The sequence below is a fragment of the Microtus pennsylvanicus genome, chromosome 19 (genome assembly GCF_037038515.1).
Source record: "Microtus pennsylvanicus isolate mMicPen1 chromosome 19, mMicPen1.hap1, whole genome shotgun sequence".
NCBI classification, from domain to species: domain Eukaryota; kingdom Metazoa; phylum Chordata; class Mammalia; order Rodentia; family Cricetidae; genus Microtus; species Microtus pennsylvanicus.
Window position 1 is genome coordinate 24,062,380 of NC_134597.1, and position 27,808 is coordinate 24,090,187.

At 41.7% G+C, this 27,808-nt stretch overlaps 1 protein-coding gene across 3 annotated transcripts; it reads right to left on the reverse strand.

Annotated features, from left to right (window-relative positions):
- Positions 1-367: 367 nt before the first annotated feature.
- On the reverse strand, positions 368-27,808 carry Tmem209 (transmembrane protein 209). 3 transcript variants are annotated; one of them, XM_075953752.1, is made up of 15 exons: positions 27,675-27,808; positions 26,690-26,826; positions 26,457-26,515; positions 24,566-24,697; positions 23,802-24,043; positions 20,645-20,846; positions 16,072-16,247; positions 15,312-15,383; positions 12,573-12,669; positions 10,438-10,563; positions 7,889-7,986; positions 6,025-6,139; positions 5,620-5,717; positions 3,932-4,005; positions 368-1,005 (listed from the first exon to the last, which is right to left on the reverse strand). In XM_075953752.1, exons 1-15 carry the CDS (start codon positions 27,675-27,677, stop codon positions 951-953), a joined length of 1,686 nt encoding a protein of 561 aa, XP_075809867.1. In that variant the 5' UTR covers positions 27,678-27,808; the 3' UTR covers positions 368-950. The 3 variants fall into 3 exon arrangements, with proteins under 3 accessions (XP_075809867.1, XP_075809866.1, XP_075809868.1); XM_075953751.1 differs by having other exon boundaries at positions 27,498-27,712; XM_075953753.1 differs by lacking the exon at positions 27,675-27,808 and adding an exon at positions 27,498-27,647 and having other exon boundaries at positions 796-1,005; positions 20,678-20,846.

The window sequence follows — 27,808 nt, forward strand, 5'->3', positions numbered from 1 at the left end:
TTTTGAAAATCACCTTTTAAGCTTAGGGTCAACCTTCTTAACTTTTAAAAAAAAAATTCAAACCATACAAAATGGGACGCACACATCACCTGTCTGTTAAAGACACGTGTGACTACTAATTAGTTCATATGCACCCAAGACAAGAGGGAGCACTAATACTCTGTCCTCCACCTAAAAACCAGAAATGGGAAGGCTACCATTGAGATCTTAGAGAAGGGACGGTAGGATATCTAATGATGCTGAACAGGGGCCCAGGTTCAGGCCCCAGCACACAGACAGACAGACAGACACAGACGCACACATGCCCTCTTCCCACAGTGGGCAGGAAAGAGGTGCTAATCAAAGCAGTAACAGTTTTCTTGATGTTCTCAGACATTTAACTAAAGTTTAATTTTATCAGCTAAATTTAATGCAAGTGTGACCTTTCAAGACGCCAATATTATCAAATCTCTTTTAATATTAAAAAAAAATCCAACAGGGGGCTGGGGAGAAGGCTCAGCAGGATTAAGTACTACATCACTTAGAAATTAATTTCATTTCAGCTTTAGGCTGACTTGTAGAACATTGGGGAAATACAGAGACACAACAAAGAAAGCTAGCGAGGTTCATTTTGAGTACTTACACTACTATACAACAATGAAATACAGTTTGTGATGGTGAAGGATGAAGGGTAGATTCTCACTGGAGTTACAATGCAGAGGACGCACTAGGTCACAGGGCTGGAGGTTTAGAGTCATCCAATGGAATTAATATGTCGTGGGGTAGAAAACACAGGTGCTGTTGTATCATAAGACGCTTCCTAACAGAGAGCGTGTTCTGATCACATCTAATAAGTCTGCAGAGCACACGTCCTGCTTCCTTCAGAAGAGGCGCTTATCATACATGTTCGGCTCCAACTTCTTCCAGGACAAATAAAACCAAAGTCCAAATGTTTGGGATAAAATGATGGACTACTCTCCAAAAATCCATAAAATGTTCACACCAGAGAGCCCAAGATTAACTCTCCTACAAACAAACAAACAAACAAATAAATAAATAGAGAAAGAAAGAAAGAAGGAAAAAAAAGCTTTAGTTGAATTGCTTGTGCAAGTATCTAAGGTCTGGTTCTAGTAAGAACACTGTCTAACGGAGACCAGATGAAGTGACTCAGCAGCGGAGCCGGCCACACAGCTCAGCAGGTGAGATCAAGTACTGGTGACGACTCTAGGAACTGTTTAAGTTATGTTTAGAAAAAATAGGTTTATAGGGTGCTGAAAATTAATTTTTCAGTCAGCGGTAGTGGCGCACACATTTAATCCCAGCACTTGGGAGGTAGATCTCTGAGTTCGAGGCCACCCTGGTCTACAGCACTAGTTCTAGGACAACCAGAGCTACACAGAGAAATCCTGTCTCAAACAAACAAACAACCCCCCAGCCTTTCAGAAACACTAGTAGAATCAATGATTTTTTTCTATTTAAATTTTAACTTTTTCCTGGGTCTGAGTGACATGGGATATCTTTCTGTACACTACAAAATGTGTTGCTTTTGGGCTGGAGAGATGGCTCAGAGGCTAAGAACACTGGCTGTTCTCCCAGAGGTCCTGAGTTCAATTCCAGCAACCACATTGTGGCTCACAACTATCTGTAATGAGATCTGGTGCTCTCTTCTGGCCTGCAGGCATACATGCAGACAGACACTGTGTAAATAATAATAAATAAATCTTAAATAAAAAATTTGTTGCTTTTATTGGCTGATGAATAGAACTGCTTTGGCCTATGGCAGGGCAGAATATACCCAGGTGGGAAAGCCAAACTGAATACAGGGAGAAAGAAGGCAAAGTTGAGAGGGACGCCAGCCAGTTGCCTAAGGAGCAACATGCCAACAGACCAGTAATGCCCAGCCACATAGCAATACTTAGAGTAATAGAAATGGGTTAATTTAAATGTAAGAGCTAGCTAGTAATAAGCCTGAGCCATCAGCCAAACTTTTATAATTAATATTAAGACCCTGAGTAGTTATTAGGGGGGCGGGAGAGAAACTTCCGGTTACATTTAAATGTTGTGCCTGCATGTGTATTGTGTGCATGCCTACTGTCTGTGGAAGCCAGAACAAGGTGTTATATCCCCTGGAACTGGAGTTAGACAGCTGTGAGCTACCATGGAGGCTCTGGAAATTTAACCAGGGACCTCTGCAAAGGAATCTAGGGCTCTTAATAACTGAGCCATCTCCAGTTCCAACAACAATTTTGTATATTAACAATACACTTGCTGCAAATTACATATCCCATTCTATATATGCACACACATACATATATTTACAATGAAACCTTATGAGAAATTTTAGGAAAAAAATATGTACCCACTGATACTGACAAATGCCTAAGACACATCATAAAATTGAAAGTCAGCTCAAACAGCTTAAGTTTGGGTATAATTCATTTTTAAACAAGGTGAAAGATACAAACTCATTCCTCAGAGTTGTCTGGATAGCGAAAACCTGGCACTCTCGGCACTTTGTGCAGATCAGTGGGGAGGCTGAATAGGAAGGTATTTTCATTTTCTGGTGTATACTGTTATGTCATTCAAGTATTTCTATATTGAACAAGCATTATTTTTGCAATTGAAAAATAATGAAAAACCTTCTTAGTTTAGATGCTTTCCGCAATGATTTTCCTTTTTAATCTTTCTTATATTAAAAAATGAAGGAGTGAATAAAGGGCTGGTGAGATGGCTCGGGGGAAGGTAGCTGCCGCCAAGCCTGATGACCTGCATTTAATCCCTGACTCACATGGTAGTAGTGAACCGACTCCTGCAATTTATCTCTGACCTCCATACATGTACCTTGGCGTCTGTACTCTCCTCCCCACAACAAACAAACGTCAGAAAAGTCAAGGCAGATAACTGTTTCTGTCTATGAGCTTCTGCTGACATCTGTTGAATCTTTTACGTGTAACAAACACATCTGGGACAGAGCTTTGCCTTCACTAAGTGCAGTGCAATCCACAAGAGGAAGAGCGTGATGCCACGTGCACACACCGCTTCACACTTCCAGTAGACACCCAGTGTGTGAACAGTATACAGCTCATGTCAGCAGATAACTGCCTCTTTCAGTGAAACCTGATACTCGTTTTGCCTTTTAGGGTGTCTCAATTCACAAGTCATGCCCTCAGTATTAGTGGCACACGTACCCACGGCTACAGTGCTGGCAGCACTCTGGAACATGCTTCATCTCTAAATTATCAACAGCACATCTAAACACAACCTCTTCCCAGAGACATGCCCACCAGAGTGGAACCAGCCACAGATGTCCTCTGAACCAAGTACTTCCCTTCACATTTCATTATTTCTAGGTCCTTGTTATGACAGCTGGACCCCAGAAGCTAAGTTTGCAGACTCTCAAATTATACATTACCAGATTTCCTCAGTCCTGGGAGTGGCCCGCTTATTTCAAACAGTATTTGAAATACTGAATCACTGAATCATAGACATGACAACATGGTAATTCTGAATTTGTAAATAACGTGAGCTTCATTACTGATTTCATAAACAACTTCAACAGACTATTTTCATCCCAATTAGCAATATTTTGGAATGGGTACAGACTAGCCCCTTTGGAAGTATATAGACTTTGTGGAATGCGTTGTGTCTAAAATGGACTGGTTTGGAAAGCAAACTCCAAGTTTCTGCTTTTATACTGTCAAGTGGCAAGAGTCTGATTTTTATCGTATTTTAGAGATGCTCCCCAGAGGACACACTGAAAAGTTGACGGGATGGCCTTAGTTGACTTTACCGACAGGCAAGTGGAAGTTCTGAAGCCTGAATGGACGAGACTCTGATCTAGAGTTCTGCCCACAATCTTTTGGTATATGTGCTGCCTCCCGCAGAATCTTAACACAGAAAGAAAAACTCTTAACTAAATTAAATACTTAACCTTAAAATCATAAATACCTACCCAAGCATTCCCGACTCTTTGGTCTTTATGATGTAAAGGAACATCAACAATGTATGAAACATGTTATTTCTGCCCTAGAATCAAGACAAACACAGTAGGATTTAAACTCCAAAGATCAGGTCATGTAGGCAAACACAGCTCTTACCATTCACACCCAGCAGTTTAGAATTTTACATAATTCAGAGTTTATTCATCCAGCACACAACGCCTACTGTGAAGAGATGGAAAACATCCAGGACAGAGCTGAGCATGGGCAGGAAAGGCGGACAGACGACTGAGCACCAAGTGTGAGGGGAGCCGGACACTAGAGGGACACAGAGGAGCCTCCAACCTAGACCGGAGAGGCAGGAAATGGCTCCCTAAAAGCAACAATGTAAAGCAGACTTGAAATATGAACAGAAAGTTGACAGACCTGGTGGGGTGGGAGGGGCCACACATGCAGAACCAAAGCCATGGTGAAGTGTGGAAGGAAGAAAGCATTTCTGACGTTGATGGTCACACATAAGACATGCTCTGCCCCCAAGGGAACAGTCACAGGGGTGTCAGGACATCAAGAGCTGTGAAGTGATTTTACTGGCAATGCACAGTTGGGCAATCTTTGCCAGTTCTGAAACCAAGTGTTACATATAACTGCTGGGCTACAAAAGCCCTCTGTTGATGTCAGATTTTACTTGACTTTAGGTGTTTGCTTAAGAATCTGAGGATATATGAATTTTATAAGATAGTATTTTTCTATCATATAAAAATAAGGGGTGGGCATGGGGAGCAACAGGAACCTCTGTGGCTCAAAATACTTATGAATTTAAAAAAGTAAAATCAAACCAGAAAGAAGTGAAATTACTATGTCTGCTAGGAACTACTGGAGAACTAACTCATTGTATAATTATAGTCAACAGTTCTATATGGAGGAGCCTGCCTCAAGTCCTAGTAATCAGGAAACTGAGGCACGCAGGCCTGAACACTGGAAGCCAGTCTGAGCTACATCTTGAGATTGTCCCCTCCAACCCCCGCAACTAGAAATCAACAAAAAGAAATTGTAGCCAATGTAAAATTTCTCAGTAAAGATGCTGGCTAAGAAAAAAAAATTCAAAGGTCTGAGGCCAGCCCAGTCTCCAGGACAGATACAGCTGCTATACAGAGAAGCACTGTCTTGAAAACCTAAGAGAAAAAACAAAACAAAACAAACCCCCACCAAAACAAAATGAGCCAGAAAGAGCTAGAAAGAAGGTACACATCTTTACTCTCTGAGTTTGAGGCCTGTTGGGTCTACAAAATTGAGTTCTAGGACAACTAGACACTCTCTCAAACAAAACACAACAGAAAGCCCCAACTGAAGCGTCCAGAAGGTAACCTGACAAGATGCTAATAATAGCAGCTGCTTCTCCATGGTGGTTTTCTTTACACTCCCAAATTAAAACTATTGTGTTCAAGGCACACGGAACACAAGACCATGTGCGGCTTCATACAGGTAATCACAGCTCTTGCGAAGCGGGTGCAGGATCACCAAAAACTTTAGGCCTCAAAAACAAAAACCAAACCCAGATTCAATTTTTAAATGTTATCAAAATGCCATCTTTACATCCCCTAGCAGCAAGCTCGTTAGGGTTGGGAATGCAGTTCAACGGTAGAGTACTGCCCAGTATACATGAGGTCCTGAGGTCAACCCTAGAACTGAAAACAAGAAATACCTTTGGAAGATTGTAGACATGTCGCTGATAGATTAGCTCATAATGTGGAGGGTTGACAGCACTCTGATAAACACAAAACACATTTTCATTCGTAACATCTGTAAAGAAAATACGACAGGTTAAAAAACTAAGCCATAGCCGGGCGGTGGTGGTGCATGACTTTAATCCCAGCACTCAAGAGGCAGAGGCAGCTGGATCTCTATGAGTTTGAGGCCAGCCTGGTCTACAAGAGCTAGTTCCAGGACAGCCAAGGGTACACAGAGAAACCGTGTCTGAAAAACAAAACAAACAAAACCCAAAACAAAAAACATCCCTCCCCCCAAAAAACAAAACAAAAACTCTACAACATAAACCATAAAGGTATTTCAGGTGAAAATCTCAACATGCTCTTTTTGGAGTTAGTACCTGGTTTATTTGGTGTCTGGACGAAGTGCTGAGAAGTAAATGTTTTCCCATCAGGGTACTTAGGGTGTGGAGGTAATCTGGAATCGAGGTAGGTACAAAACACATGCATGATGATCTGAAGAGAGAAAACAGTCGTTCAAGGTTAGAATGGCAATCTAGTACAGAAACATAGCTTTGAAACGGTCTATACTTATAAAAATTATTATTTTTTTGTTTCATTTTGTTTAAGACAGGGTTTCTCTGTGTAGCCCTGGCTGTCCTGGAACTCTATCTGTAGACCAGGCTGTGCTCAAATTTCACAGAGATCTGCTTGCCTTTGCCTCCCAAGTGCTGGGATTAAAAGGCATGTGTTACCACCACCTGGTTAAAAATAATTTTATATATAAAAAAGGAAATTAACTTAAATCACAAAACAATTTAGTGTGTTGATAAGGCGAAGTTTATAGTTCAAACAGTCTACTCCAGGGCTGGTATGAAGTCCAGTGGATAGAGCACCTGCCCTGGCTGAGATCTTCAGCAGCACCCTAAAAAATTTCACACAAAACTGAAAAATATATTTGCATATGGGGTGGGACAATTTAAACACCAAACTTACTTCATCTTCATTTTGTTTTTTTAGAGCAATCAAAAGGCAGAACATCCCTCTTCCCTCTTCTCACTGCTCCCTCATCCTGTGTGCATGTGTGTGAATGTGTATTTCAAGACTCTACCTAGAGTCGCAAACATACCAGGCAAACGTTCTGTCACAGATCTGGACACCTAGCCCTTTTTTATTTTATTTATTAAGTTATTCCGGCTGGCCTTGATCTCACTCTGTAGCAGTTCAGGCAGGCCTTGAATTGAACTTGCAATCCTTCTGCTTCAGGTTTTTAAGTAGTAGGGATTATAGATCTACACTTGACCTGGCTCCTTATTTTCTGTTAAGTAGAGAATTTGCAACCATGCAGTTGCCAGCAAAACCAAGAAAATCTGCATATATTTAATTCTCAATTGAATATTAACATCTAAAATTAATTTTCATGTAAATAATTAATACAACCCCCCCCCAATTCTGAAAAACACAAACTTTAAAGCTCTTTGATTTACTTAGTGTGATGGTAGCAATCTTTTCTAAAGTAATAATTCCACATAAGAAAGAATGTGTTGGGGCTGGAGAGATGGCTCAGTGGTTAAGAGCACTGACTGTTCTTTCAGAGGTCCTGAGTTCAATTCCCAGCAATCACATGGTGGCTCACAACCATCTGTAATAAGATCTGATGCCCTCTTCTGGCCTACAAGGACACATGCAAGTAGAACACTGCATAGATAATAAATACATAAATCTAAGAAAAAAAAAAAGAAAGAATAGGTCAGCCAGGTGGTGGTGGTGCATACCTTTAATCCCAGTACTTGGGAGGCAGAGAGAGGCAGGTGGATCTCAGTGAGTTTGAGGCCAGCCTGGTCTACAAAGAGAGTTCCAGGACAGTCAGGAATGTTATATAGAGAAACCCTATCTTGAACACCCCCCCCACAAAAAAAAAAGAAAGAAAAAAGATGTCATAATATTCTTTGCTACATTATTTAACAAACAAATTCTTTTCCACCACCACTTTATCATCTTTTAAGTCTAATACAGAACAACTGAACAATGGCATCTAATCATGAAAAATGCTTAAATATCACAAAGCAAAAAGGGGAGCAGAAGTGTTCCTGCAGCCACGCTTAGGAACTTGAAATATTAGCACCAGTTGGCCGAACAGAAAGTGGGCACGATGCTGATGGTACTTAGCTTTAAATCCTTTCTAACTAATATTTGTAAGGGAAAAATAAAGCCATGTTAATATAATAACAAATTTATCAGGCTAAAAAATAATGAAAGACGTACGGCAGAGTCGGTGGGCAGGTCTGTATCCCACTTGCGTCCTTTGAAGTCTCCACCTCTGTTCCATCGGAATGAACTCATACAGCCTCCCTGGGAAAGTTCTGTGCAACAAAAGCCAAGATTAAAATGCTTTAGACATATTAAAAACAAAACAAAACAAAAAAAAAAAGAGAAAAGAAGCTAGAGGATTACAGTAGGAAAAGTACAGTTATAAAACCTTACCAGAGTATCCCCCAAAAGTACACTGTTATATAAAACCTTACCAGAGTATCCCCCAAAAGAAACCCAAGAGCTCAAAGTTAAACCCCACCACAAGGAACCAGGTGACACTCGAGTCTTCATCGCTGCAGTCAGAATGTCGTGCATGGCTGCTGACATGCGTGAGAACTGCTTTGTGGGTGTGTACAGCCATGACTTTCACTGCAGCCTGCACGTGGTGGCGCATGTCAGGAGGCAGAGGCAGGTGGATCTCTGAATTTGAAGCTAGCCTGACCTACAGAGTAAGCTCCACGAGAGCCAGGGTAACAGAGAAATCCTGTCTCGGACATTCACTGCATTTCATCTTTTATATCGATGATACCTCATACACATATTTTCAATTTATATGTACAAATACTATCAATAGGCCAAGACTACCAAAATATTTGAATGTGAATTTGTAGAAAATTCATGGATACATTCACAAACCCCAACTGTATAAGACAACAATCTAGCTCTTACAACAAATACCTTGCAAAGATTTAAAAAAGGATGGACAAGAAAACTACAGCTTAAAAGAAACAGATTAATTTATCATAATACACGATAGTATTTGAATCCTGCTTCAAACAAACAATATTTAAAATATGAGCTGGTAGGATATTTAAACACACACTGGATATTTCATAAAATAAAGGAAATAACACAAATGTGAGGTATGTCAGCTAATAAGTGCTAACCCCGTGGTAGCACTGTGTAACACTTTATGTTTTAGAGATACATTACGGAGAGATGGTTCAGTGGTTAATGGCACCAGCAGCCCTTCCAGGACCTGGGTTCAATTCCCAGCACCCACATGGCAGCTCACAACTGTCTATAATTCCAGTTCCAGGGTATTTGACACCCTCATACAGATATTCATGCAGGCAAAACACCACTGCACATGAAAATAAAGAAATCATTAAAAAAAAGAAAAAACCCACACACATTACAGATGAACTGACAACTGAAAGGCTATCCAATGAGAAGTTCTACAAACAGATGCTGGCACGAGACAGAAGGGGGGAAGCAGCCAGGGTAACACAGGGAAGGGAGGCCTGAGCAGACAGATGTTCTGAACTGGGTGATATTTATGTTTTGGCAGGTTGTGGTTGTGTGATTTTTTTAAAGACTTATTCATTTTATGTATATATAGTGTTCTGTCTGCATGTACACCTGCACACCGTAAGAGGGCGCCAAATCTCATAACATGGTTGTGAGCCACCATGTGGGTGCTGGGAATTGAACTCAGGACCTCTGGAAGAGCAACCAGTGCTTTTAACTGCTAAGCCACCTCTCCAGCCTTCCCCGCTTCCACTTTTTTTTTTTTGAGGTGCTGGGCACTGAGTAGGCAATCCAGGTAAGTGCTCTGTCACCAACTTTCATCTAGAGTTCCATGTATGCTTGAAATTCTCCTTCTGTGTTAAAGCTCTAGAAAGTCATGAAAAAATGCTTATTCCTAAATCTGAATCCAAGCATGGTTTAAAGCAGAGGACTCTAACACTTTCCAGTTAAAATGCATGAAAATTTTGAATACTGAAGTACTATTTTTAAAACTTGCTTTAACGCCAGGCAGTGGTGGCGCACGCCTTTAAACCCAGCACTCGGGAGGCAGAGACAGGCGAATCTCTGTGAGTTCGAGACCAGCCTGGTCTACAAGAGCTAGTTCCAGGACAGGCTCCAAAGCCACAGAGAAACCCTGTCTCGAAAAAACAAAAACAAACCAAAACCAACAAAAAACCAAACAAACAAACTTGCTCTAACAAAGAAACATTTTACAGTCTGTACAAATGAAACTAACCCTGACTTTATGAGTTGTTCTCTAAGTAGAGAGGCACAATGAAGGCGAGCTTGGGAGGTTGACCTTCCCGATTCCAGGTCAATCTCCTCAGATCCCATCTCCCCCCAGTCCTAAGCACATAACAGAAACCAGAAATTAAATATAAATGACTAAATGACAAGATTCAGATTAGCACGCTGATATTACAAAGACCATCACAGCGGCACACTCCCAGTTCTCGGTAGGATTAGGAGCAGAAAAGGAGCCCAGCCTGTTCAACTCATATTTAAGTTTCTTACACAGAATAAAATGATTAAAATCTTTAGGGATAGTCTTTTGACAGTCTTAGTGTATTAAATAGATGATTGAAAAGTTCTTCAAGTATAAGCCTCCATTAGCCCATACTTAAATATACTTATAAAATATAGGACCATAATTACATAATTTCAAAATAGTGTTTTTCCTTGTTATCTTTCATTACAAAAACCCTAATGTTACAAAAGAGCTTTCATTTTTCCTCTTCAAATCAAGTTACCTTTGATTCTCTCAAACAAGTACTCCTGATTTGGTGTTAGGTCTAAATACTGCACAATTGCATTCAGAGTTGGAATGAGAGGAGCTTTGACCAGGGCAGCTTGCTTCAAGCTGGTAACACTCGCCTCTGTTAAAACACAAAGAACACAGATTACTTATCACAGAGACTCTCAATGAACTTCAAAGTTTTCTCTGCCTGTTTTCAAATAGCTGGTTCCTCACCGCCTTCGAGGTTCTACACAAGTGGGCGATGTCTTCCTTCACACGAGCTCACAGCTCCCGCCCAGCACAGAGATGACTACTCCGACGCTGTCTCTCTGTCCTAGCTCTGTCTTCTGCCCTGCCCGTCTGTCTCATCTATTAGGAAGAAAGCTCGACCGAGGCACGGGCTTCAGTCATTTTTCTGCAGTGCTTACTGTTATCAATACCTACGATCGTTCCTGGCACATTGTAGACACTCAATATTTGTTGAAAGAACAAAGGAGAGCAATAGTTTATCTTTTTAAAAAAGATTTATTTTATTATTTAGGTGTGTTTTTATTTTATATATTTTATTTTATAAGTATGAATGTCTTGCCTGCATGTGTATCTGTGTATTACATATATACCTGGTGCCTTCTAAGGCCAGAAGAGGGATGTCAGGCCCTCAGGAACTGGGTTGCATTTGGTTGTAAGATGCCCTATAGGTGAAAGGAACTGAGCAGTGCTCTGACCACTGGACCATCTTCCCAGCATCTGTGTGTGTAATGAGCACAAGAGTGTGGGAGCCATGGAAACCACTCCTGGGCTGGGTTCACAGGCTAGGAAATGTGGGAACGGAACCGAGGTCTCTCTCCAGCCCAGAAAGCCATGGAAACCACTCCTGGGCTGGATTCACAGGCTGGGAAATGTGGGAACGGAACCCAGGTCTCTCTTCAGCCCAGAAAGAACTTATCTTAACTTGCACTAACTAGTTTACATAGTTTCATGCAAGGAGGCTAGATTTTCTTTCTCTCTCTCTTACACACATAATTACACACCACTTTTTAAAAAGGCATACAAATTCATGTTGGCAAAACTAAAATATAGGAAATGTTATACATATAAAAGTTATACCACAGCTTTCAAATTAACCTGTATTAAAAGTTACCCACTAGCCGGGCGGTGGTGGTGCACGCCTTTAATCCCAGCATTTGGAAGGCAAAGGCAGGTGGATCTCTGTGAGTTCGAGGCCAGCCTGGTCTACAAGAGCTAGTTCCAGGACAGGCTCTAAAACTACGGAGAAACCCTGTCTCGGAAAAAAAAAATCACCCACTATATCAGGATAAGTATATTTATGATAGTGACTTCTCTTAGATTATGAAAGATAAATTATACAAAAAAATTAAGAGGGAAAAAAGGCAGCTTAAGCACCTAAGCATCACCTGGTGTTAGAAGGATCTTCCGCTGGGCACTTGGGAGGCAGAGGCAGGCGGATCTTTGTGAGTTTGAGACCAGCTTGGTCTACAAGAGCTAGTTCAAGGACAGGCTCCAAAGCCACAGAGAAACCCTGTCTCAAAAAAAAAAAAAAAAAAAAAAAAAGGGATCTTCTAAGGGCATAGAAGATACAGCTGCTTTTTGAAGGAAACGTATATTGAAAATCTTATTCACAGCAGCATTATTAATAGGAAATAATCCAAATGCCAATCAACCAATGAATGAGTAAATAAAATGTAGAAGGTGCACTCTGATTATTAGTTGGACATACAAAGAAATAAAGAAACTTAAAAACATTATGTCAAGTGAAGTGAAAGAAGCCAGTCACAAAGGACCACATACTGACATGAACTAGCCCAGACAGCACAGGCTGGTGCTCACACAGGGCTGAGGAAGTGCACGGAGAGACAGCTGAGGGTGTGGAAGAGATGAAATAGTGTAAAATTAGCGGGGGGAGGATGGTTCAAGCCAAACCTATGGACTGTCCACTTAACAGGCAAACTGTATAGGCAAATGTATGTTTAAGTATACCTCAAACAAATCTGCTACATTTAAGAAACAATCACAAACATTTTCTTCTTCACCCGAAGACAACGAAAGCTGTCCAACAGCCCATTACAAGAAGCTATTTTCCACTTAACCAGTGTACTGAAGTAAATAGGCAGGCTCTGCTGCACATACCTCCGATCTGCAGCTCTGGACAGCCCATTCGTCTCATCTGAGTGCTGACAGACTCAATCTCCTGCACCAGAGGCACTAATATCGTCTCATTGATCCACTAGGAAGGAATGAAGAATAGCTTCTATAGTTATCATTCTAAAGTATTTCTCAAATCATTATTTCTTCCTTTTTCAGGCAACTTTTTTGTCTTCCACTTGACTAAGAGAGTCAGAAAGCAGGGTTAGCCGCACCATGATGCCGAGGGAGCAGGTGAGCTGCACACAAATCAACTTACATTCTTAAGTCACATACAATTTTTATTTCAGAAAATGTTAAACTTTCAGCTAGATATAAATTTTTTTTCTAAATTTCTCTTTTTAAGATGGACGTAGTGGCTTATGCCTCCTGTAATCTGTGTACTTGGGATGTGAGGCAGGAGAATTTTTGAGGAAGTTGGAGACCAGCTGGCCTACATATCAAGTACCACATCAGCCAGAGCTATATTATAAGACCTGTCTCCAAAACAAAACCCTTCTAACTGTTATTCTTGGCTAAAGGAAACAGAGACCAGCCTACACTTCTCGAGGTAATATGCACACGTTACCCATCACTTATACTGGTCTCTAGTCAGAGAGACCGCTTTCAAGCTGGGGTAATTGATTAGCTCACTCGAGGCTTGCCCATACCTTAGCTGCAGATACACATTTATTACATTTAAAATAAGTTTGTAAATATCACAGCGTTACCTTTAAAGATTGGGAACTTCAAATACTTCCCCCCATGGCTAGTATCAAACCAATTTGGGGGTGCGAAAGGCTGCATGACGGGAATCTGTCTGGGGTGTTTGTGCGTTACTGTTCCGTGTTTGCAGTGATCCTGACCACCACCTCTATTCCTAAGCTTTTGTTAACTATGAAAGATGAAAATGTTTCAGACGAAATACTAATTCACAATTCCTTATGAGAAGTCTGAACTAGAAAGCCTTTGAAAATTGAAAGCCCCTTCCTTTCTTTTCTGTATTATCTATTTTTAACTGTGTGTGCATGTCCGTGAGTAGAGGTGCTTGCACAAGCCAGAGGCGACTGCGAGCTGCCTGACATGGTTCTGGGAAGCAGACTCAGGTGCTGTAAAAGAGCAGACATGCTCACAACTGCTAACCATCTCTCCAGCTCCTGGAAGCCTGGGAAGAGATAAAATACCTGACAAACCTTTTGACTTTAAATACTCCATTCCAGTCTTTTGTTTGTTTGTTTTTCGAGACAGGGTTTCTCTGTAGCTTTTGGAACCTGTCCTGGAACTAGCTCTAGTAGACCAGGCTGGCCTCGAACTCACAGAGATCCACCTGCCTTTGCCTCCCGAGTGCTGGGATTAAAAGTGTGGACCACCACCGCCTGGCTCAGTCTTGCTTCTAACTGGAAGTGTAACAAGGTAACAGTTCCAAGGACATCCTGCCAGTCATTCTTCTTAACATTATTACATGCAAACAACTTGCTACCTACTCTCTGGCTACAGCAAAACCACCAAGTTAAAAGAGATATAGTCCGCATTCCCGAAAATTCTGAACGATGATGGTATTGGACTCAAAATACTGCATTTATTTTATTTTATTCTTGAAACAATGGCCTGTGACAGTCCTGAACAGGCACTCTCGCCTCAGGCTCTTCAGTGTTACAGGTGTTCCACCACACTTACAGTCGCCTCTTCCTCCTGATACTTAACAACAAAACAAATTCTTCTAAAGCATCGAAGGGGGTCTGCACAGAACCTGGGACTGACAGACACTCTGAGAAGCCACTGTCTCTGTGAGTGGAGGAGTCGAGGATTCTTGTCTAGGGAGATAAGGAAATTGCATGTATAACAGTGTTTCTGAGGGCCACGTTTGTAGGGCCCTGGTCTCCCTTATTCCTGGGGTGCACTCGCGGGGACAGTTTATGATCAGCTAACTAAGCTTCCTGTGTGTTTCTGTGCTCTCCCTGCCCCGCCTGCTGATTAGCTGCAGGGCATTTACTCCATTGTTAATATGGTAATTTCCCACCTGCCTGGGCAGAGATCCTTGTGCAACAGTTAGGTACGTAAGGATTTCCCCAAGTCTGAATAAAGGGCATTCGGCTGGTCTCCTTTCGAATGACCCTGGTCTCTCTGTGTGTTCTTTCAATCTCCAGGCCCTTGCCTGACTCACTTATGGTACAATGGTGCGCGAACTGTACCGAGGGTGTAACACAAAATCGGGTGTTACACACGTTCCTGTCTCCCTCACAATTCTAGGTATATAATACACTGACAGAAAACCTTTTGGGGAAATAGAATTGAAATTTTGGGAAAGGGAAGAAGTTAAAAATCATAGTTTCTTTTCTCTAGCTACACTGACTAACACAGAAAGGACTACCCAATCTTGAGAAAACAGGCGCTGTAAGGTAATTGCTCTACCACTATACATGCACCATTACTTTTAGTATTTAATTCCAGCAATCTCACGAAGAACCTCAGCTCATAGTTTGATACTGTCCTACAACTGGCACAAGACGCAACTTACATTTCCTTCTAGTTTTATGTGTGTGTGTATGCATGGATGTACGTCTACCAGCATGTATGTATGTATGACTGGTGCCCATGAAGGTCAAAAGAGGGCATCAGATCTCCTGGAACTGGAGTTATAGGTGGTTGTGAGTCACCATGGGGAGCTGGGAATTGAACCTAGGTCCTTTGAAAGAGCAGCCAGTGCTCTTAACTGCTAAGCCGTCTCTCTAGCCCACAACTTACATTTCTAAACTTGGCTGTCCACGAGTCCATGTGATCCAGAAGCTGTCTATTCATGGTCACTCTCGCCCAGACCTGTTTAAAAGAGACCCTTCAGAAACACTAATATCCATTTAATTAGCATTCAGTAATTTTCTTATTACTAACTCATGGTTGTTCATGCACAAATATATCTTTAAAAGTTCCTTATTTTGGTTGGGTTAGTGTTAAGTGTCTGTGTGTGTTTTGCTTTCAAGTATAAAAAAAGAATAAAAATCCCGTATTTGATATTAGACTGAAGAACAGACTGGCAAATGTATGTATTTTAAAACCAACAGTCTGGCCCCTGAGAATTTTTTTTAAATTATTTATTTTTATTTTATGTGCACTGGTATTTGCCTGCATATATGTCTATGTGAGAATATCATCTTCTGGAACTAGAGTTACAAACAGTTGTGAGCTGCCATGTAGGTGCTGGGAATTGGACCCAGGTCCTTTGGAAGAGCAGCAGTCAGCTCTTAACTGCTGAGTCATCTCTCCAGTCCCGAGAATTTCTTTTTATTTTCCTAATGATTGCAGAAAGTATTATAGTCAGGGCATTTTAGTAAACTATGTATCATAAACTAAAAATTTCAATGACAAAAGCTATTCCACAGATAAATTTCAAGTTTCTATTCCTAAGCAGTAAAAGTGAGGATCACAGGAGAAAAGTTTTCTAGAAATAAAATAGTTTTCTAGTAATCTGAAGGTCTTTGTATATTAAATCTTTTTATTTTCCCTTTACCTCTTCGGCAGCTTGCTTAGAACTGAGATCAGCTTCATCTTTGTTAGCACACGGGGCCTGGGACCTACAGGCAAGCTGATACTGAAACTTCTTTAAGGTCTGTGCATAATCCCCCACAGAACGACTGTAATTCCAGAAGGTAGGGCTGGTGGAAGGAGAGGTGGAATCGGGGCTCCCTGCAATTAAAAATTCAAAGTGTCTTAGTTCTTATAGTCATTTTATACAGTAGTAACCCAGAGACACTAGGTATCTAGGAACTAGGCCACCTCTGACAATACTCAAGGAACAAAAAGAGAAGCACCCCCCACAGTACTCAAGAAGCATCTCCCCTGGCCCCCAACACTGTCTTCTCTTTGAAGATCATGGGCTGGACATTAAAAAGACCATTTTGAGCCCTCGGAATGATGCATGGTTGCAAGTGTCTCTTTCTGCTGTGAAACTCAGCTTGTGTTATGCTCTGAGACGCTCACTGACCAGGGAAAGCAAATGTTTGGAAGTTCCTCTGAATGGAGCTAACAGCAGCCTCTGTTAAGAAGCCTTTCTGGACCACAGGCTCTACGAACTGTTGTACACGGCTCCCTGTAGTGACTCCTGTGTTGATGAAAGCTATCTGACAACGTAAGAAGCGGACATCCAGGAGGCCATTCCCACCAGCAGCAGCACAGCTGGACAGATGAGGCCTCACTAGCGAGTGTGCTTCTGAAGAGCTCATTCTTTCCGAGTCAGAGACAGGGTTTCCACCCAGCCCGCCCAGAATGCGCAAAACTCTCCTAAATCTGAAAGATAAACAACAAAACCACACAAATTTCTAGCAAATGAGACCCCAAGCATAAAAATCAGCTGCAGAAGCCGGTCAGTGGTGGCGCACGCCTTTAATCCCAGCACTCGGGAGGCAGAGGCAGGTGGATCTCTGTGAGTTTGAGACCAGCCTGTACTACAGAGCTAGTTCCAGGACAGGCTCCAAAGCCACAGAGAAACCCTGTCTCGAAAAACCAAAAAAAAAAAAAAAATCAGCTGCAGAAGTGTAGGTATTTAGTCTCCAAGAATTTCAGATAATTGAACTGTTGGATTAACTTTGAAAAAGTGGGTTTAATTAACATCACTGAGGTAGCCAGGCACTACTGGCACACACCTTTAATCCCAGCACTTGGGAGGCAGAGGCAGGCGGATCTCTTGAGTTTTGAGGCCAGCCTGGTCTATAGAGTGAGTTCCAGGTCAGCCAGGTCTACACAGAGGAGCCATCTCAAAAAAAAAAAAAAAAAAATCAAACCAATCACTGATGTAGAAAAAAAAATTAAAAGAAAAGAATAAAACAAGATACTCTTAAAAACCAGGCATATTCATGCATAACTGGTTTTAAACATAAAGCAAAGAAAACCAGTCTAGAAATCACAATCCCAGAGAACCTAGACAACAATGAAGACCCTAAGAGAGACATACATAGATCTAATCTACTAGGAAGTAGAAAAAAACCAAGATCTCCTGAGTAAATTGGGAGCATGGAGACCTTGGGAGAGGGTTGAAGTGGAAGAAAGAGGCAGGGAGGGGAGCAGAGAAAAATGTAGAGGTCAATAAAAATCAATTAAAAAAAAAATCAAGCATATTTGAGAAAAGCTAAATTCTGAGTCCAAAGTGACTAAAAACAACTGGGCTGAGTGAAAAACAAGGTTGTTTTGTTTTATTTTTTAATTTATTTTATGTACATTGGTGTGAAGGTGTCAGATCCCCTGGAACTGGAGCTACAAACAGTTGAGAGCTGCCACATGGGTGCTGGGAATCTGAATCTGGACCCTCTGGAAGAGTCGTCAGTGCTCCTAACCACTGAACCACTCTCCAGCCCTCAACAAGGTTGTTCTTATAGAAGAATGCCAGATCACGACATGTGGAAGGAACCCACAAGGAAGTCTCTACTTGCAACCATCTTTGCATTAATTCACTTGGGCAAGCCGTCTGGCGGATCCTGCAGGAAGGGTGGCTGGAAGCCAGTAATCGAAGGGAAACTACTAAGGAACCTGCTTGCAATCATCATGACCAAGTGAATCAATTCTCGATCTCCACAGGCCAGTGTATCACACATCTAATCTAACACACACAGACACGCCGCTGAGCTGTGTGTTCCTACCAGGAAACACTTAAAGTGAAAACAACTGGACAAAACCCAATTTTCACACTAGCTGGGTGTCTTTTCAAAGATACACATGCACACACCTTCTAGGTTAAAGACAGCAAAAGAAGTGCAACTAATTGGAGCAGCCTGCATCAGTAAAAGAAAAAAGTTTTTTTTTTTGAAAAAGGTCAGTTATCACTGGCTCTGGGTCAACCATATTAATGTGTCTGAGCTACAGTGGTGTATCAAAGGTAAGAAGTTCATTTTGAAGTTATAAGGGGAAATGCCCTGTTCTCAGGAGACACATGTAAAATACTGAGGGAAGAAGTATCACAAAGTCTACAACTTTTATTTTAAATGACTCAGCAAAAACCTTTGGGCATGTGTGAGGGAGAGACAAAATGAATGTATTATGTGTGCCTAGCTTCTTACTCCTGGAGAACTGAGTTGTGAATATTTGTTAGCAGTGTGTTCTAAAAACTTGAAATATGATACCTAAGTACAACAGCATGCCCAACACTCAGATATTAACTTCTAAATACTATTCTCTACGAATCCAGTCCACGGAGAGCACAGTGGCCCCTCGGCCAGCCAGGGAGACTGTGGGATGAATCTGTATTATTTTGTGGATCTAGAAAGTGAGGGGAAAGGAAGACAAGCAAAAATGGGAAAGATGGGGTACAGGTGGGTACAATGTCGAAGAAAAATGTCAAGAATACAGAAGTCTTTTTAGCCCTAACTGTCCTGGACTATGTAACTCACAGGGATCCACATGCCTCTATCACTAGAGAGGTGAAATTAAAGGAATGTGCCATCACACCCAGGCAAAAACAAATCTTTAAAAAACAAGTTAAGCATTATGGGCCATTGATGGCAGTACCAGGGAAGCCAAGGTAAGTGGATTCCTGGGGCAGCTGGCAAGCCAGCTTAACTTAGCTGCCAAGTTTCAGGCCAATAATAGAACCCATGTCAAAAACCACAAAGTGAACAGCACCCACGAAAGGGACACCTGCGTTGATCATATATACACACACGTGTTCCCCATACAAGTGTATGGGGAAAATAAAGATGAGTTAATACCATCAGAAAGTCCCATACAAACAGGCTTGGCACTCAGGAGACCAAGTCAGAGCACTGTTATGTTTGAAGACTGCCTAGATGACGTAATAAATTCCACACCAGCCTACATGACTGCATCAAAAACACAGACATAAAAATCCCCATGAGAACACAGCAATAATTTTGAAAAGAATTTTAAACAGTGTTAAAAGTAGCATTCAAATTTATAACAGGATATTTACACAGCCTGAGAGCAAGTAGGTTTGCAATTTTTTTTATAAATTTATGCAGAATATTTAAATTACCTAAAGCCTAAAAACATAGCAGAGAGGTTAAAAGTATAGAAATAGACAAAGACATACCAGGCAAAGAACTAGAGACCAGAATTTAGAGTACATGTTCTTTTCAATGTGTCAGAACCATTTATACAAAAGTGACCAGAGAGCCTCCAAGCAAGTCTAAGATTAAAGCCTTCCCTCCACAGAGAAAGAAGAGAAAGCCCAAACATTAATAGATATGGATCAGAATCTCTGGCCACAGCACAGTTAACTTAGGAGGAAATAAAGCTAACTAGGGCTTGTCTGGCTGACAAGGAAAAGCAACAGCAATAACACTTACAAACATCGATAACAATACTTCTCAACGTGAGAGAAAAAGATATAAAAGGAATGAAAAGTATCTGAAAATCATAAAAGATATGTATCAATTGTTCTTTGTGCTACTCTGTAATTTCCAGTACACTTCAAATACTTTCAAATTTCAAACAAGACGGAAGTAACAAGATAATATTGATTTGTTTCTTTGACATTTGTGGCACTTGCAGGCAGAATTAAATTAAAAACCCCCAGAGAGATTTCAGGCGACACAAAGAGCCATGCTCCAATAACTTGGCTTCTTCACCATGGCCACGCTTTTGCACCTAATGTGTTTTTCTGTGGAAGTTCCTGGGGGGAAAATCATTACTCAGTTCAATAACCTAATTTGGTTTCAAATAATTGACTTTGTAATAATCAAATCCACCTCAAATAGATTAAGACTTGCTAACGCTGTTTCCCTAGGTAAACTAGAGGCTTTAAGGAATTATTTAGAGACAAATTTTAAAATGGTACTAAAAAAACAAAACAAAGCCCAGCAGCACTTTTAGGGGCAATGATGCCCCCCTCCCCTGCCCTGCACACCAGTCTTCCAAAAAGACTCGTGGAGAGCTATCATTTGAATATACTTTGCTTTACGCTGCTTGAGAACACGCACAACCACAGTTTAGGGACATTCCAGCTGTGTGAAAGGTTTTACATTTACTGCAGAGAGAGATTCAAAACTGCTCAGGGCAGCCATGTTAATCTATCAGTTTAAGGACCATGTGAAGCGACAGCACAAATATGTACATCAGAAGGAAACAAAGTGTACCCAGCTTAACTCTATGCTGCTTCTCCTCCTCACTTCTCAGGAAGGTGTCCAAAGTCCGCAGGTCCGTCATGTAGTCCTCTTTGTCAGTAGGTGAGTTGTAGACCGTGGGTGAGGAGCGGTAGCGAGATCTCAAGCCACTGCTCTCCACAGGGCCGACAGTGGTAGGGTACGGGGAAGAAGGAGACAGACTAAAGCTCGCCAGCTGCACAAAAAGACAGGATGGGATTTACTTTCAATTGAAATGCAAACATTTATTTTTGATTTTTAAAAGTAATATATGGCCGGGCGGTGGTGGCGCACGCCTTTAATCCCAGCACTCGGGAGGCAGAGGCAGGCGGATCTCTGTGAGTTCGAGACCAGCCTGGTCTACAAGAGCTAGTTCCAGGACAGGCTCCAAAACCACAGAGAAACCCTGTCTCGAAAAAAACAAAAGAAAACAAACAAAAAAAGTAATATATGCAAGCTATCTCTGAAATCCTGGCACACAGAAGATGGAGGCAAGAGGACTGAGTTTAAGACCAGCCCCTGCTGGGCTGGAGAGATGGCTCAGTGGTTAAGAGCATTGCCTGCTCTTCCAAAGGTCCTGAGTTCAATTCCCGGCAGCCACATCGTGGTTCACAACCATCTGTAATGAGGTCTGGTGCCCTCTTCTGGCCTGCAGGCATACACGCAGACAGAATATTGTATACATAATAAATAAATAAATAAAAAAGACCAGCCCCTGCTACATGGGCAATTTCAGGCCTGGCTGCATGAGGCTCTATCTAAACAACAACAGTTAAAAAAAAAAAAAATCAACAGAGGCCAGGAAGATGGCTTAGCAGGTAAAGGTGCTTGCCATCCAAAGACACAGGCCTGACAACCCGAGTATGAGCCACACTAATAAAATAAAAATTATCTCGAGTAATTTTTCAGTTTTAAAATGTATTTAGAAAAAAACTGTGGTTGCATATAATTCCAGTAGTTGGGAATGGAGGCATGAGGATAAGGACTTCAAGGTTCACCGTCCTCAGCTATCCTGTGAGTCTGATGCTAGCCTGAGCTACAGGAGACTGTCTATACCTTAAAAGAAAGAAAAGGAAAAAGAACTGACTACTGTTCCAGAGGTCCTGAGTTCAATTCCCAGCAACCACATGATGGCTCACAACCATCTATGAGATCTGATGCCCAGAACACTAATACATAATAAATAAATTAAAAAAAATACCTGCATATTAATTATAAATTTTTTTAATTATGTTTCATTCCTATTCTATGGGGTTAGATTTCGAGTTTTTGGCTGCTGTAACTAATGTTATGAATATCACTGTACATAAATCCTTGCTGGAATTTTTGATAACTTTAAAAATTAATTTTCATTAAATTTAAGTGGGGAGGGGTGTTTGTGTGTGTCTGCTGCAATGATGCTCATGTGGCCACAGGGCAGGTGGGTGTGCTGGCCTTTGGAGCTATTTCTCTCCTCCTACCAAACTCAAGTCCTCAGGCTTGGTACCTGCTGAGCCCGCTTGCCAGTCCTTTAGAGCTTTCTTTAGGACAGACTCCTCAAATTGAAATTATTTGGCCAAAGCACAGAACCCTTAAAACTCTTACCTACATCTATTAAATCAAAGTGTTACTGTAAATCATATTCCTGTCAGAAGAGGATGGGGGATCTATTTTGGTATACGTTCATCAATATTACTACTTTAAAATGCTTACTTCATTTATCAGAATTTCTTTCTCTTTTCATCAGATTTGTAAAACAAGCACTTTACTCACTGAGTGTCCCCCTGGCCAGCCTGGTCTATGAAGCTAGTTCCAGGTCAGCCAGGGTTATGCAGAGAAACCCTGACTCAAAACAACAACAAAAATCCCCAAAACACCAGACCCAGGAGGGAAAAAAAATTTAATCAAAATATAGTCCATATTTTTTAAAAAGAAAAAACTATTATTTTCTTAAAGAACAAAAAAACCAGCTGGGCGGTGGTGGCGCACACCTTTAATCCCAGCACTCGGGAGGCAGAGGCAGGCAGATCTCTGTCAGTTAGAGGCTAGCCTGGGCTACAAGAGCTAGTTCCAGGCCAGGCTCCAAAGCTACACAGAAACCCTGTCTCAACATCCCCACCCCCCCACAAACCACCACCACCACCACCATAAAAACCCAAACAAACAAAGCAAAACAAAAAAAACACCTGGAGCTGGAGAGATGGCTCAGCAGTTAAGAGCACTGGCTGCTCTTCCAGAGGACCCGAGTTCAATTCCCAGCACCCACACGGCAGCTCACAACTGTCTGTAACTCCAGGTCTAGGGGATCTGATTCCCTCACACAAATGTGCACATAAATTAAAAATAATAGTGAGTTCCAGGACAGCTAGAGACACAGTGAAATCCTGTCTTGAAAAAAAACAAAAGAGCCACGCTAGCCTGTGGGTTAAGGATTGTAACTACACATTTCTCACATATTCAACGTGCACAAAATTTTAAAAATTCTATCACCTAATATTGGATGACTAGTAGCACGGAATTTCAAGCAACGTTATGCAACCAGACAGAGACAGACTGCTGCTTTCTTTGAAGCAATCTTCTCTTAACCAGTAGCTAGAGATGTTAGCCCACCACGGCGGTCAGAACTTCTGACAGACTGGCTCTCTTCTGACACTTTTCTTGCAGCCTTACGCCCTGCAGAATTGAAATTCAACCTAGAAATTTTGCTAGTTATACCCTAAAAAATTAGAGCAGCGCTGACATTACTAAGGAATTTAAATATTTCTACCCACAACACAGCAAGCATCCATATTTCAGAACCAAACTGGATGAAGACCTCTGGTTCTAGCTAAGAGGACCAGGCAGGATACAAAGTATTAAAATTCTACAAAAAAGTGAAGTCGTCACACACAAAAAGCTTAAATAGAGAAAACATGCATAGAAGAAACCAGAGTTTCATATTATTTCAAGACTGTTGAAACTGGCTGGGGACTGTCATGCTTTATCATCTCCAGAAATGCTAGTGTTGAGATGCTGTTAAAGAACTCTTGCCGGAGTGACAGGAAACGCGGTATGTTCTTAACCACTGTTCCTCAGTGCCTCACTAACCAAAGGCAAAACCTGAACTCACTGGGTGATTTTAGCGCAACTCCCAATTCTAAAATAGTATCGCTGGCCGAGCAAAGATCATTACCTTGTTGTAACCACTGACCGGAGAGTAGGTCACAGCAGGGCTATACGAGCCACTGCCGCCTGAGGACAGGCCTTGCAGCTGAGGGCTGTACCCAGTCATACAGCTGGTGGCAAACTTGGGACTGGGGCTGGGTGAACGAGACGGGCTGTAACTTAACACACTCTGACCCTGGATTGAAGGGGAAGGTGGAGAGGGAGGGACTTGGGTGGTTGTCAGATCCCGGGGAGGCGTAGTCTGCACAACTAGAAGGAAAAGAACATAAATTACACATACAATATAGGTTTAAATTAAAACAGAAAGTTAAAAAATTAGATATTGCTATATAATTAAGGCTAGCCTTGACCTTAAGCTCTTTCTGCCTCAGTCTCTTGGGTATAGGGAGAATTATGAAAATGGATTTAAGGGCTGGGTGTGGTGGCACATGATTCGCCTGCCTCTGCCTCCCAGGCCAACCTGGACAGTCAGAGCTATGTAGAAATACCAAAAGAGAGTGACAAAAGGATATGGCTATTAAATTACATTAAACATTATTACACAAACACAACTAATCAGTTGTTTACTACCACCACGATGTTTAAAACAGTAAAACATATTTCCATGAACTTGTATGACAGTCCACTCAATTCATACAAACAACAATGATAATCACAAGAAGTCAATCCTATAGATTGACTTAATGTTAATAGATGGCCTACTAGCTCGGAGTCTATGGCAAGGGAAAACTCGGAAACGGGGCCACTGCCTTCTCCCCGCTCTGCACTCACCGGCCGTCTTCAGCCCTAGCAGTGCTTGCTGTCCCGGGCTGACCACCAGGCTTGTTGGTGCTACAGTATATTTAAAGTATCTCCAAAAATCAAATAAGGCGTTAAGACTGAAGAGAGATGCCAGGGCAAGTTCTGGAAGAAAACAACAACTATTATTATTATTATTAAAAATAGTCTTTTTATTTGTTTGTGTGCGGGGAGTGGCATGTGGAGGTCAGAGAACAACTTGGGCAAGTTGGTTCTCTCCTATAACTATATTGGTTCTGGGAAATCAAACTTAGGTCATAATGCCTGCTGGGAGTAGCTTTACCTGATAAGAACCTCTCCAGCTCCAAATTATTATTAATTATTATTTGGCTTTTCAAGACAGGGTTTCTCTGTGTAGTTCAAGCTCCAAATTATTATTTGTTTATTTACTTATTTAGGTTTTTCAAGACAAGGTTTCCTCTGTGTGGCTCAGGCTGTCCTGGAACTTAAAGACCCACCTGCCTGTTTCCCAAATGCTTACATTCAAGGTTTGCATCACCACTTCTCGCTCCAATCTATTATTTTAAAAAGCAAAAAGGTCTTGGTTCCATTTTCAGCAACTTAACATCAAAAATTAAAAACTAGTTTCTTATTCCTCACAACAGATACCACCTAACCAAAGTCTAGTAGGCTCAGATCATATTCGCTACTGAGTTTTAAACTAATCACTAATTCTTATAAACCCGTATAACAGATATTTCCACATTCGTTTTAATAGTCAAGTGAGTTTTGGGAGTCCCAGTGTGTTGCGTGATAATCCTGAATCCTGTCCTTTCCCATCTGCCATACCCACTCTCAAAGTTATTCTACGTCTGTATTTTGCCTGGATGTGCACCATGTCCTCGCCTGGTATAGGCAGAGGCCCAAAGAGGGTGTTGGAACCCTGGTACTGGCGTTGTGAGTCACCATCTGGGAGCCAGAAAAAAAACTGGGTCCTCTGCAAAAGCAGTATGGCTCTTGACCTCGGAGTCATCTCTATTCCTCCATGATCGATTTCTTTCTTTCTTGTTTGTTTTTCCGAGACAGGGTTTCTTTATACAGCCTGACTTTCCAGTAACTAGATCTGTAGACCAGGCTGGCCTTGGACTGAGAGGTCCACCTGCCTTTGCCTCCCAAGGGCTGGGATTAAAGCCACCGCTGGCTGTCCACACTGATTTCAACTTGCATAGGCTACAGATTTATTTTGACATCCCTAGGACTCTTTCTATCCTAATGATTAATCTGGTCTGGTCTCTAAGGTGAAGAAGCGAGAGTGTATTTCAGGAATGGCTAAGGTAAACCTCATCACCCACAAGCTGTAGGACTCCTAGCTACTTATCTCTGTATTGTTTATTAGCGTAGTTTAAAGACAAGGTCTCATGTGCCATGCCAGGTTGGCCTCCGACTTCTGATTCTTCTTCCATCTCCCAAGCACCGGGTGGGATTAGATATTTACTGCCAGGCTGTCCTCAAACTTGAAATAATCCTCCTGACTCAGTCTCCTACTAGAATGTTCTTCCCATAGAAAAAAGTGTTTTCCTAGCTGGGAGGTGGTAGTGCACACCTTTGATTCCAGCACTTGGGAGGCAGAAGCGGGTGAATCTTAGTGAGTTCGAGGCCAGCCTGATCTACAAAGCAAGTTCAAGGACAGCCAGAACTGTTACACAGAGAAACCCTGTCTTGAAAAAAAAAAAAACAACAAAGCAAAACAACAACAACAAAATGTTTTCCTAGTTCCTTCTCTGTTGTTTTCAACATCTTGGGAAACAGAGCAGGTAATTCATTATTTGTCTCTGAATGAAAGAGCGAATCCTAAGCTGAACTAAATTATAAGCAAGTTTTCATTTGTAGTAAATCTAAATTCCAGTGAAAATTAATTACTTACCAATATACCAGAGGGGCCAGTATGTCACATTATAATATGTACTAATTAACTTTCCAGTCCTGAAAAGATTAGAAATGCTTTTCAGTTATTTCAAAAAACAAAAACAAAAGAAAACCACCCCTTAACTCCATGACAAACCAACCAACCAAGCACCGAAAACCAAAAGAAATATGAAAAGCCATAGAACCAGCCAATGATGGTTTAAAATGTCACTTTTGGGCTGATGAACTTACATTTCAGTATATATCATTCCAGCCATGGATACATTTAGGAGTCCCCAGGCTAAAACCACCTTCCTAGTTTCTGTTTCTTTTCTCATCTTGATGGTTCTGTCAATAAGAGAAGCACTGGGGCTTGCTTCTCCTTGCATCTATTCAAAAGCAAAGCAAGACAGCCTGGAATTAATCAAAGGAAATCAAAAGTGTCTGTTGTAAAGTATCAACCCCACAGTCCTTTCCTCTTCCTTAATTTCTTCCCAACTCTTCCCCCCATCCCTCCACCTTAATAATAGTATTTGAAAAGGGCGTCCTAAAATAATTGCCTTCTTTCGTACTACAGAGAAATCAACAGAGAACTGGCTGGTTATTTCAGAGAAACTAATGGTTCCAATAAATGATAATGTCTTGTTTCATAATGTAAGGGTTTGTTATTAAGTCTCAAAGATTTCACGGTTTGTCTGGCTCGAGGATGTTACTATGTCTAGATGAAGAGACACAAGATACCAAGTTTTATCATTACTGTGACAGACTCTAACCCTGACCTTGGACTGCTACAGGTCTGGGATCTCCTTTTGGTGACGAGATTTTAAGGCTTTACTAATGAGGTGGTCTGGTACTAGCAGGTGAAGGGTCAAGAGAGATAGGGAACACGTGCATTCAGTTTTGGTACAGTGGAATTGTATTTCCTTTGTCTTGCTAGGCTCAGCTCTGCAATCTGATATGGCAGCTCCTGGAAGTCGTATTCTACAGAGCAGACTAGTATCCTTCCCGCCATCCAGCCCCGCGCCAAAACTCCCGTAGGAGAGCTGCCCTCCCTGGCTACCTCTGAATAAACTTTGTTCATCCTCCTTGTGTCTTTCTTCCCTTCCACTACAAGTGGCAGGACTTTCGGCTACATCCTCCCCTGGCTGAACCCCAGGCACAACTTTAGGCGTGGAACTCTGAGGGACCGCGTGGACTCCACGTCCAGGAATCACAAAGACAACCCCCCAAAACGCACCATCTTCTTCAGCCGGAAGCCGCGAACTCGCGCCACTCCCTACTGCACATGCGCGAAGCCAAGCCTAAGGCGGCGGCGGGCTAGAAAGACTCCAGTTACCGGAAGGACCGGGCCGGCCGTCTCTTCTCGCGAGA